The sequence below is a fragment of the Pseudochaenichthys georgianus genome, chromosome 17 (genome assembly GCF_902827115.2).
Source record: "Pseudochaenichthys georgianus chromosome 17, fPseGeo1.2, whole genome shotgun sequence".
Lineage (NCBI taxonomy): Eukaryota > Metazoa > Chordata > Actinopteri > Perciformes > Channichthyidae > Pseudochaenichthys > Pseudochaenichthys georgianus.
Genome location: NC_047519.1, coordinates 12,812,601 through 12,824,818, shown reverse-complemented (window position 1 = coordinate 12,824,818; position 12,218 = coordinate 12,812,601). Strand labels below are relative to the sequence as shown.

At 41.0% G+C, this 12,218-nt stretch overlaps 2 protein-coding genes across 4 annotated transcripts in view; one reads left to right on the top strand and one right to left on the bottom strand.

Moving 5' to 3' along the window:
- The window catches only part of LOC117461967 (zona pellucida sperm-binding protein 3-like), a 526,690-nt gene that overhangs the window by 382,441 nt on the left and 132,031 nt on the right, over positions 1-12,218 (bottom strand). The gene's annotated exons all lie outside the window — the stretch shown is intronic.
- Positions 1-12,218, top strand: part of carmil3 (capping protein regulator and myosin 1 linker 3) — a 115,497-nt gene that overhangs the window by 94,307 nt on the left and 8,972 nt on the right. For 2 of the 3 annotated variants that reach the window (XM_034103653.2, XM_034103652.2), the window contains exons 30-36: positions 1,712-1,837; positions 2,772-2,838; positions 3,881-4,068; positions 4,720-4,799; positions 7,502-7,621; positions 8,372-8,537; positions 11,785-12,118. In XM_034103653.2, coding sequence (XP_033959544.1) covers positions 1,712-1,837; positions 2,772-2,838; positions 3,881-4,068; positions 4,720-4,799; positions 7,502-7,621; positions 8,372-8,537; positions 11,785-12,118 — 1,081 coding nt within the window. The remainder of the gene's footprint in view (positions 1-1,711; positions 1,838-2,771; positions 2,839-3,880; positions 4,069-4,719; positions 4,800-7,501; positions 7,622-8,371; positions 8,538-11,784; positions 12,119-12,218) is intronic. The other variant, XM_034103654.2, reaches the window with a different exon arrangement.

The following is a 12,218-nucleotide window of genomic DNA, read 5'->3' as shown; positions in this document are numbered from 1 at the left end:
AAAGATTTTCTGCAGTATGAGAAAAATAAAGTATATTTGAACATTAACGCATGTAAACGTCACAGTAGAGGCACAACATACACATTTCAACATCAAAATGTATACACAGAATATGTGCCCTTTAAAGATATTGGCATTGGTCTGTAACCTAAAAACGTGGTTCACATTTCTAACCAAACATTTTTCGCAACAGTGGTGCAATCCACAGAAAGTGCCCCCCCATTTTAAAAAATGTTTCACTGCAATCTTCGATAACAATAACCTTTTACTAAGTTCAGCTCATCCGACCGGCTCCTGTGATCAGCCTTTAGATAAACCAAGGATCACATTATTTACAATATTGCAAAATATACACACCTTTTCAAATATCTAAACTTTGCCTTTTCCACTGAATTATCCATTATATTGATCAATATTGAGACCACAATTATTATATATCGATTGATCTTGCTGATCTTGTTGTGGCAATGAATGTCATCAAAGCTAACATTGAATAAACAAGGCACGACAATTTCAGCCCAAAACATAACAACTTCCAGCACTGCATCAAATCTTCCAATCATTGTCCAATGCGTCCTAATTTATATGAACCCAATTATATTTATCCAAGTTCCTGACGTAGGTTGGAAGTGATTGACAACCTGCAGACTGGCCCCCTGCATCACTAACGACTAACTCTAATTGGTTAGAATGTTTCCACACTTTAAAAAGAGCTAGCACTGAGTCAAATACATTTCATGCTGCTCTCAAAAAGCAACAACTAATATTGTACCGTTGCTAAAATCCTCCATAATTTGTGCAGTGTGTTTGTCTACTACATGATGATTCATTTCATTTAGTGAGGCGATGTTTTTCTCTAGTAAGATGAGTCATGGATTAATCTGAAAACACTGTATTTTTTAAAGCGAGTTGTCTGCTGAGTGGAATAAATTAGTGTGCTGTTTATCAGATCCACAAACATTATTGATCAAATGTTGCCGCAAGTGTGCCTATAGCTACATAAGCTAAGTGCAGAGATGTTCACCCAGAGTGGCCCAGGAATGTCGAATTCAACAAACATTTTAGCGAGTGGAGAATCAGCGGCAGTGCAATTTGATGTGAAGTGCAGCAGCTCATTATTGGTCTCCTTATCAAAGACTTTCTCCAGCGTGGAGTACCCATTAAAGTTTGATGTGTGGGATGTTTGTGATCTCTCATTCTGTCAAAAAAGTCTGTATCTTTTAATTTTGAGGATCTTTAAGTGAAGTAGGGACTGTTTTAGAGCTGCTGCTGCTGTGTCATTACCACATCAAGATGAGGGCTTTTTAAGTATAGAGTAATATATTGCCTCGAGAAACAACAGCGTTCTGAGTCCGTTAAAGGACGTGATTAGAGCCTGCGGTTTTTCCTCTCCTCTCCATTTAATTGAAATGTATAAAAAAGAAACCAGTGGAAAAGCAGGCAATACAACTGCTGGCTGCTGCTTTGCATTCCATTCATTGCTTCTACCTTACATCTCTTTTTTCTCTTCTCGCAGTGCCAGTTTGTCCTCTATCATGCCTCACTCAGGTTTGATCATCAGGAAATTGTGTTTTATTCATGGTCTTTTCAACTATAGCGCTTTCTTTGTAAGCTTCTTGCGTACAAGGGCGGGCTCGCTTCTCCTCCGAGATTGTGCAGAAGGGTTATTGATCCAGGTGTCATAACAGCGTGTGTGTGTGTGTTCTATCAGCTGCGGCAGGTGTCTCAGGCGAAGCGCTGGGATGACGTCGGGACGGGCCGGCGCACCGTCAGACAGTCCAGGATAGCTGAGTCCCTGGAGTTTCCCGATGAGGACTTTGGTGTCAACCTGGGAATAGTAAGTGTCCGAGTGCATGCGGATAAAATGTGAACCCTCGCTACGTCTCCAGGAAAAATCATTGACGGGCTAGTGAAGCGGCAGGGTACGGGACAGAGGGTTTTGTCGAATTTCAAAGAAAAACAAAGGTTGGCTTTAAGAATATAAAAAATATAGCAGAGCTCCAGTGATGAATACATCGTTGGTGGGGTGGTCAAGGGTTACTATTCCGCCAAAATATTAAGCTATGAGCCCCCTCTTAAAATAACTCTCGCTGAAAAATCTACTTTGAAGGCCTTTTGCTAATAATTGTTTCTTGATAACTCATTTTTTTATGTGACAGAATTATTGTTTTTGTTCTCCAAATAGTCATACAAATAGCAAAATATGTCATTAAAAAGCTGAAAATCTACTCTTTCCAACAAGGTTTACAACTTTAAATGTGTTTCGGGGTCAAAGTGACTGATTTTGATAGAGCAGCTCACATTATGTGTGTGTTCGGTGGATTGAGAGTTTCTAATTGTACAGGTGGTACATGTACCAGATGGTTTGTTACGCAGAACCATCTGAGAAGCTGTCATTTGGAAACTGTTCTGAAAAGGGCATGCACTTTGAAAAATTGCCTTGGCAGGTGATTGGACGAACCATCTGTCTATCACCGTCTGCCGTGGCCAGTTGTAGAAGAGGGAACATATTTTCTATCCAAAAAAGCCAGTTTTTTTTATAAAGAAATCCAGTTTTGATTTAACTGAGCATCTTCTAGAAATGGGACTATCAGTTATGCCAATGGTTTAAAATGGTTTCGAAAATGGAATTTGTTTTACTGAAAATATGATACATAAGCCCGTGATTCTTTCTGCTTGCTTTTTTTGTGCTGTTCTCACATTTATGTTAACATATGTGGCTGCAGTGTTTGAAATAAAAGTGCATTTGACTTTTCTCTCTTTTTTAAAAGGACACAATGGCTATAAAGAAGCGGAGCTCCAGAACTAGAAGAATCCGTCCCGTCTCCACCAGACCCAGTGAGTGTTTTGTGCCTCCGCTAGCTGCTAATTAGCCTCCAGTGCTAACATAGCCTGATATTATATCACAATATTAGCATGGTCATGGTCAATTCACTTTTTACTTGTAATACAGTGAGAAAGTTCTTTAATTGTTTTAACTTGAACTTTTAATTGGTGTGCAACTATATTCCTCCCCAATGCTTATGCTTATAGGGACTTTGTTATCTGCCACTCTATTAAATCTTGTATGTTTAATCTTTGAAATTGAAGGATAAAGCCTTTTTAAGTGGCCTTTATATCCATGCTATGGTGGCCTACAGGTGCAAACTTGTTAATACTTCCCAAAACACCTCCATTAGGAGAAACGTGCTGCAGCTTACAAAAAAGGTTGCAAATATAAAAACAGAAATGGGCCAAAACACATACAAATGAAGAAACATCTCCAACTTGACAAAACATGTGAAGTGCATAAACAATACGCTGCAAATATAAAACAATGAAAGTAAAGCACGATGGGAAAACATGATCGAAACGGGGACACTAAAAACTGGAGCACAGCTGGGACCTGGGCTTGTTGATATTTGGGCTTTCTAAGGTTGTGTCAACTGTCCCTGGAAACGTATCTAAAATGCAAGTTATATTGGCTTATTTTAACAATATGATCACATGATTTCTTCAATATTATTGGAAGTCTGCAAGCTAGCCAACGTAGCTAGCTTGCAGACTAGCTAACCTCATTTCAAATATACTGACAAATCCCTTACAAATATGAAACAGACTAACTGTTCCAACAGTGACAGTTGGCCAACTTTATAATCCCTGAACAAGCTCTCCGGTCCCAGCGGTGTGCATCACTTTCTGATGTCCCTTTTTCCATTAGGTTTTGAGCGACTTTCTGCATTTTTTTATTTGAAGCATTTTGCATGTTTGGCCAAGTTGGTGAACGTTTTTGAAATAAGGTGAATGTGTTGTCCAGTTGTAAAAAGGGGTTGTCAAAAAAACTAACAGTGTAATTTAACCAAAAAACGATTCCTTTTAAAGTCATTGTCATTTTGTCTAGGTGTTGGTGATGAGCCCAGTCCCTCTCCCACCCCCTCTGCTCCACCGCACTCCGACCCTCATACACACTCGGCATCATGGGAGTGTCTTTCCACCCTCCCCACAAATGGCTCGCCCTTGCGTCACGTGACCCACGTCAGGCCCCGCCCACCACGGAGACACAGAGCGGGGCACCCTCCTCCTGAATCTGTAAGTCTATGGGAATAACCTTTGACCTAATTAAGAATATTCATTATTCCTCGAGCAAGTGACCAAGTACCCTAAATGGCTTTTTGTCCACCCCAAACATTTACTTTTTTAATTCCATCTGGCTCTTTTAATGAAGGTAATGGAGTCTGTGTTATATAGGTGACATCAGTGTATGTTGAACTATTTCTGATCTTACGCTGAAGTTAAGTCTATGTTGAGAAAGTAAACCCAGCATGCATCTAGGTCTCAAAGGCCTCTTTTATCTCCTTTGTGTGAAATGTTGTTATTTATCTGGTTTTCTATGCCACGGGTACTTTCCAAAAATAAGTCCCTCTTTCTTTATAAAGCAGGAAGCTGTCGCGTATGTCTCTGTGACTCAAATGTTAATCACACACAGCCACCTCCCAGGGGCAGCCTCTAACTTAGCGGCTTGTTTGTTTGGAGATTTTGTAAAAGGCTTTTTCTAAATCGGTACCAACTCTGTTAGGGCAGCATGCTCAGGAGCTGTTTTACAAACACACTTCTGTTGGCTGTGGACTCACTCCTGCAAGCCAGACATTTAGAACCATAATACCTTCTGCCAGCCTTTCAGATTCTGTCGACATGGCGGGTTGATCATTGCTATCCTGCTATTCTATCTGTTTCCTGCAGCACGGCTCAGAGAACGGAGGAGCCAGTACGATGGAGGACGGACTGCCTGACTTCTACAGCAAGAGAGTTCTACCTGACAGGTGAAGCTTTTCTTGGACTTTAAAACATGTATTGGATGTGTCAGTCAATGCTCGTCCAAATGTAAAAAAAGGCTAAAAAGACAGAGTTTCTCTCCCACACACCCTTCCTGAAACGCCTCCATTGGACTCCTTTAATTAATTCTGTAACATAGTGACATCATTATGTAACACACGCGCTTCTATTGGCTAGCGCTCCAACACAAGGTATGTGATAGGATAAGGGGCGGGACATCTCTACATGTCACAGTAGAGGCAAAACATACAAATATGAACCTGACAATTAGCATACTATGTCCTCTTTAAATAAATGTAATTGAATATTTCAATATGAGTTATACTGACATCATGTGTATACAGATGTGAATCACATTTGAATTCTTACTATAGGTCACATTTTCTCTGTACTCAAAAATAACTTCAACCTACTGCAACAACAATTGCAATGTATAACCACATACCTACATAAGAAGTGTTCCTCCTGTATGTTATATACACTTCATACTACATGCATTAAACAGGACTATTGGATGTCCTCCTCTGTGCGCATATATATTTATATATTGCTTTTGTACTCATGTCATGTAATAGTATCAATGATGAATGAGCAGCATGCTGCTGTAGCACTCCATTTGCACTCAACAGAGGCCTCATTTTTAGCTCCATTTGTTCTGTACTCAGAACATACTGGAATATATGGATTAAATTATGCTGTTTACTTTCACAGTGCAGCCTTCTGTTTCCTTACTAATTTCCTTTGGAGGGGCACAGCGGTCACGCACAATGTGCCTTTTCTTTATGACAGACAGAACTGGCTCTCTGTGTTTCCCATGGATCTGTAGATCCATGGGAAAACAATTATATGTTAGAGAAACACAACCATTTGGTTTTCTTTAGCCTGTTGAATAAAAAAAAACAGGATATTCATTGAGTGGGTTTCAAATACATTGCATATTCTATTTTAGAATAGAATCCACACTAGAATCCACACTGATTGTTGGCTTCATTTTTTTTTTTGTAACTAATTCTGAGTAGATACAAATATATGTTTGTTATGTGTGGCAAAGTCAAGCCATTACTGTAAAGTATTGTTTAGTTAATAAAATCTTCAGTTTACAGGGTTTTCTGTTCCAGGATGACAGTTTGTTTGTAGTGTAACTGGTTTAAATGTAAGCATTTACTTTATTTTGTATGTAGATGGCCCACAATCAAGAACATGTTGCCACCCCTGCATTAAATCAACTACTTTAAGCTAGTATTTGTCGTAAGTGGCACTTTCCATTCAATCGTTTATTTTATTCGCCCATCGCTCCCCTCAGCGTTGCTTCATAATAACTGTGAACCTAGTGGAACGTTAACAGCTAAAATGTGCTCAATGCTCACAGCAGTGCTTTATCAAGATTCATTGAGGCATCACAAAATATGCCTGCTGTTAAATATATTAAACCATCTGTAGAGAATTGAAATAAATAAATTGTCAAAGGAAAGTGGTGTTCTTGAATAGAAGAGGAGCCTGATTAGACTAACAATCTAACAGTGCTGCAGTGGCGGGAAATGAGGTTATGAAACACCAGATCATACCATTCACGCCATATGGGGGTGCTGGAAGGCGGATTGGACATGTTCGGTTCGCTCTCTCTTTCGTTCCCTTCTAATATCCCTTCTTTCTAGTGATTGCCTCGACAGTGGTGCAGGAATGAGTCCTACAACTTGGACATGTGTTAGCATTTCACCACGTACAGTTCCGTTTTCTCTAGTCTACGTTTGTTTTATCCGGATTGTTGTTAGATGCCTGAAATAAGGTCTGTGGTTAACACAAGCTTAAGAAATCTCCACGATTTGTTCTACGACATAAAATACGTCCGTAAATACCCCATTGGTAAATGTCCAAAGATGTGTCTTCAAAACGGTGGTTGCTAACAAACGACCAAATGAGACCAATAAACGTCATCCATGAGTAAGCCTTTAGCTTAGCCTTGGTGATGTAACCGTTCTGTATTTCTGAATTTGTGCCAAAAGTTCTGTATACTACTTAAAGAGCAAGTTCTTTCTATCGGCCCATAAATCTCTTCTTTCAATTCAGTACTACAAACAGCGCATATACAACAAACAGTGTCAAGGAAAAGTCAACATTATTCGACTTTAATCAAAACTTGACGAATCAGATTCCACTGCAAATTCTCAGTCAGGGATACCTCTAGAGAAATGGTTGATTAGCATTAGATATAATCTAGTCATCTGTTGACAGCATGATACACAAGCCATTGATGATGAACTGACAGTAGTGGAATGTAGCTAATTACATTATCTCAAGTCCTAAAACAAAAACAATTGGTGTTTTCACTAAATCCTACTTTATACTTCACTACATTTTGGAGTCAAATGTACTTTTTACTGGTCTGGTTATTGCAGTATATAATGTAATGCAACAGTGAAGTGATAAACACATTAATGCATCAATCATTTGAATCCAATCATTTAAAATGTAAGATTTTTTGCTTTTTGTACATTTTAAAGCTAACACTTATGAACTTGGACGAGTACAATATGAATGCAGGACTTTAATTTACAACTGTTTTTCTGACTCTGCAGTAGTACAGTCAATGACGCTTAATGGCTTTGGCATTAAAGCTTAAACTTTATTGTATCCGTCCATTCCTTTACCAGCAACCTCTCTCGTATCCCTCCTCTTCTTCCCCCTTCAGTCAGCTGTCGTCCCTCCATCAGGGCCAGTCGCTGAGGAGAAAGAAAAGACGCAGCATGTTGTCAATTTTCTCCGGCTTCCGCAAGAACCGCAACTCCACCATCTCCAATCAGGACCCGGAGTGAGTACGCGGCACCGGGCCGAGTGGAAGGGGGGGGGGGGGATGAAAGTTAAATCGAGTGCAGAGAACCAGACGGCTGTTGAATGAATCCAGCACCAGGCATTAACGTTGCCTCATAACATATTTTAAAGGAAGAAAATATTTCGCTGTCACCAACTGTTTTTCCCCCCTTTGAATTAATGGCATTGCATACATATAAGCTGGCCTTACGTAACACCCCCATAGTTCAAAAAGTAGAAGGGCGAGAACTGCACGTAGTAGGCACTCTTTGTAAACTTCCCCTTTTGAAAGGAGTTAGTTTCAGACAATGGAGGAGAAAAAGAGTTTCATGTGTGTTTCAGCTGACAAAGGCTCTTTAAGGAATTCTGGGGAGGCGGAAATCCGGTGACACAATCGCTTCAAATGTTGAATAATCATAGAAGTTACATTTTGAAGTTATCCAGCAGCCTACAGCGGTCTGAAAGAGGATAAAAGAACAGATGACTCATCGTAAGGGTAGCTATTGCCAAAGTAGTTGCATTCAATTGGATGACCTCTGAACCCATTTTCTTCTGTCTTTTTTCAGTGTGGGAAGTGCGACAGCCGCTGGGCCATAGATATGTTCATTAACTACAATATCATCATATATTAATACAGAAAGTTAGAGAACCCAACACTTATTTACATAATGATGTGTCTCGTAGGTAAAATCTGTACCCTAAAAATGTCAGAATAACTATTAACTCATAACAATTGTGTTTTTCCCCACAGCCCCTCAGAGAACGTCTACTCGATGATTCAGCACCCTAAGGATGCTGGGAGGCCAGACAGCGCGGTCCCAGGAGCAAACGGGACCATGTCTTCACCTCGGCCCATGCAGGGGGTCCTTGTGCACGGGCTGAGAGCCTCCAGCCCCCCCTGCGTCATCCAAAGACAGGTACAGCATTCAGTCACAGTTCGTGTGTTGTGATCACTAGAAATCCAAACTCTTATGCCGTTAACCAGTGAAAACTGATCCAGTTCCAGGCATGGATGTGCAACGAGAACGGGAAACAGCTTTGGATGCTATGAAACGTTGCGCTTGAAGCCAAAATGGCCTGACCCCGGAACTTTGGAAATCTTCCACATCCATTGAGCATTTTCACGTTCGCTTTGTGTCTGCCTTGCATTTGGTGGCCTGTCTCAGCAAAAGAGAGGCTAAATAACTCTCGATTCAGTTATTAGCACATCTCACAACTACTAGGAACTTAAACTTTAGGAATTTAAATAAAGGTTTTTTAAGTGTTTGTTCTGGGTAGTTGACTTACCAAAAAAAAAAAAAGATGATGATGATGATGATGATGATGATGATGATGATGATGATGATGATGATGATGATGATGATGATGATGATGATGATGATGATGATGATGATGATACGGTTATTTACAAATGTCCCTGTACTAAGGTTAGTCAATGGAAGTACATTTTTTCAGGCCCCAAGGCATCACATGACTTATATGGTAGTTGTTACCCCAGTGATGGCCAATATGTAAATTGGCTTCAATTCCTGGCACAATTCCAGGACCTCTGAAAGCATGGTGACACTCCTAAATGTGTATTTCATTTCCAAAAAGCCAAAGCATTATTATTCTGTTAAGGCACCAATCGGGCAGAATAGTTTCAAAACCATGTCTTTGGTCTGCTTTCATCCTAACTCATCAATAGAAATCCAAATGTCTTCCGACTCCGATAGTTCCACATGACTCGACACAGTGCAGAGATGAGTGCTCTCTCCACCATCTGATTATTCTACTCTTTCTCTGTGTTGGAGTGTGAACCTTGCAGAAGTGTATAGGACTATGTGCCCAAAGGCTCGTGCAGACACACACATCCCTTTGTTCCTCAAGGTGGTGTCCATGGATCCTCACTGAGCCTGGAGGAGAAGCCTTACATTTATTCAGGCTCCAGCTCCGAACCGGAGCTGAAAACGCGTTGTTGTGAAAGGGGCATGAGTGAAAAGCTTACAGTTAGACACAACACTGTCATTGCAAGTGACCCTCAGTTAGTTGACTTTTATGTTCAACTGCTAAATTCGTTACTGATAAAAAAGGGCTTCTACTGTACCTAATTACCTTAACACTAGAACCGCCAGAGGTTATTGTATAGGCCTACCTAACACCGTCAAATCCCGCTATTAGAATGCAATTTTTAACAACATAGGGTGCTACATAACACACTTTCAGGAAAAGTCACGGACTGGGAGACTTTAATATTTTATTGAAAAAAACTTACATTGCACACACAACACACCCGATTGGCGGTTCTAGTGTTAAATAAACTCACTAATTAATGAAACCAGTTCAATACGCATTATTCTTATTCTTATCATTCTTTATGAGCGCAGAAATAGTCTTAAAATCAGACCTGTTTTTTAAATGAAATCTGACGGCAGGCAGTTGGCTCTGATCACCTATGATAAATGTGCCACACCTAATCGCTGGCCATTCAGCCACAGAGCTCCCTCTATACAAATCAAACTGTGGACGGTGTGAAAGCACCTATTTTTTTAAATAATGGTCGGAATGTGACCTGTGAGCCTTCTGAATTACCGTGGGACAGCACATTCTAAACTAAAATGTTCAATCAATAAAGTAACATCTTATCTTATCTTAATAATAATAATAAATCATACAGTATGTGTCCGAAAGGGAGCAGGAGGAAGCAAACACAAAAATATACAAAAAATATACTGCATATTAAAGCAAACGATTGTAAAGGTAAAAGTATGAGCATAACAAATAAAGAAGTGTAATGTAAACATTTACATTATTATTATGATTATTTAATATATAAAGACTATATATTATTGAATTACAAGATTAGATATACTTTAGTTGATCTAAAATATTGATGTGTTCAAATGCTCTTCAAAACACAACTGCAAGTCCATGAAACTTGTCTTTCTGTATTTGTGAATGAAGCGCCATCTCCTGGTTAAAACCTGAAATTAAAAATATGGCAACGCCCTCTTGGAAAATAGTGGGAGGGCTTAACATTCCTCGATACTGGTCTGAGGCAGGTCGTAGGCAGGAAGCTGTAAGCTGGAATCTGAAATGAGGTGCTACATCTGTACATCAGGTTTCATAGAGCCAAAACATTTCAAGTGCTACTCAACTGGCTTTAGATAAGCCAGTCCTTTATTAGTATATAAGTGCTTTGTTAGTAATTCTATCGCTCGAGGTGGAGTCGAAAGAGATGAGTTTTCAGTCTGCGCCGGAAGATGTCTAAGCCTTCTGCTGTCCTGATGTCAATGGGGAGCTCATTCCACCATTTTGGAGCCAGGATAGCAAACCCACGTGTTTTTGCTGATGGGAACTTGGGTCCCCCTCGCAGTGCGGGTGCAGCGAGCTGTATGGCTGATGCAGAGCGGAGTGCACGTGCTGGGGTGTACAGTTTAACCATGTCCTGGATGTAGGAAGGGCCAGATCCATTCACAGCATGGTACGCAAGTACCATTGTCTTGAAGTGGATTTTAGCAGTTACCGGAAGCCAATGAAGGGAGCGGAGGAGCGGTGTGGTGTGGGAAAATTTAGGAAGGTTGAAGACCAGACGAGCCGCTGCATTCTGGATGAGCTGCAGAGGTCGGATGGCACATGCAGGTAGACCAGCAAGGAGGGAGTTGCAGTAGTCTAGGCGTGAGGTGACGAGAGCCTGGACCAGAAGTTGCGTCGCTTTCTGGGACAGCTGGGGACGTATCCTCCTGATGTTGTAAAGCGTGTATCTGCAGCAGCGGGTTGTAGCAGCGATGTTTGCAGTAATAAGTCAGCCAAATCAATCAAATGTAGATCATTTATGTTTGATACTTGAAAATACCTTAAGAAAGAAACAGCCTAAATCACAGTTCTCCATAGGGTTTCATTTATTTTGTTGCAAAAAGTATTCAGCTCCTCCCCTAAATCAGAAGCCTCAGATTGCACATGATAAGGGGAAACATGGCTTTTTTCTTATCAACTTAGATTTGTTAGAACATTTTTCCAACTTTAATTGACTGAATTTATTTGTCATATTCCATTATACTTTTTGAGGGCCGATTCAAAATGGCGGGCCCCCGGGCCGTAGTTTTGACACCCCTTGTATAGTGGAATGACCTTTTTTTTTTTTAGCTTCACAGACTTTTTATCCATGGTTGTCTCTTTGTCCAGTCCACAGACCTGGTCAGCATGGTGTACAGCTGCATCGGGGCGGAGATCGAGGACTCTGATGGCAGCAGCTCCTGCGACATCAAAGACACGGAGCAGGATACTGACAGGTCCACCATCGTCTCCGACGTGCCCCCCGACACCCACACCAATGGCCACGTGGCGTCCTCCAGGGAGCAGGAGGGGGTCCGGCAGGAGAGGATCGTCCCCCTCACAGACCCTCGGAGCGACGTGGAGGAGGACAGAGAGGGGAGCCAGGCCAGGCCCGAGCCCCCCCCACAGAGCTGCAAGCCCTCTGTGGCTGTCATGAGGCAGAGACACCTGCAGGAGAGCCTAGGTACTGCACCTCATACAGCAAGTTATTTTTCAAATGAATTTGACCTTGCTTTGGCTCTGGTTGGACATTAGTTATTGTGTATTTCAACCCTCATACAAAC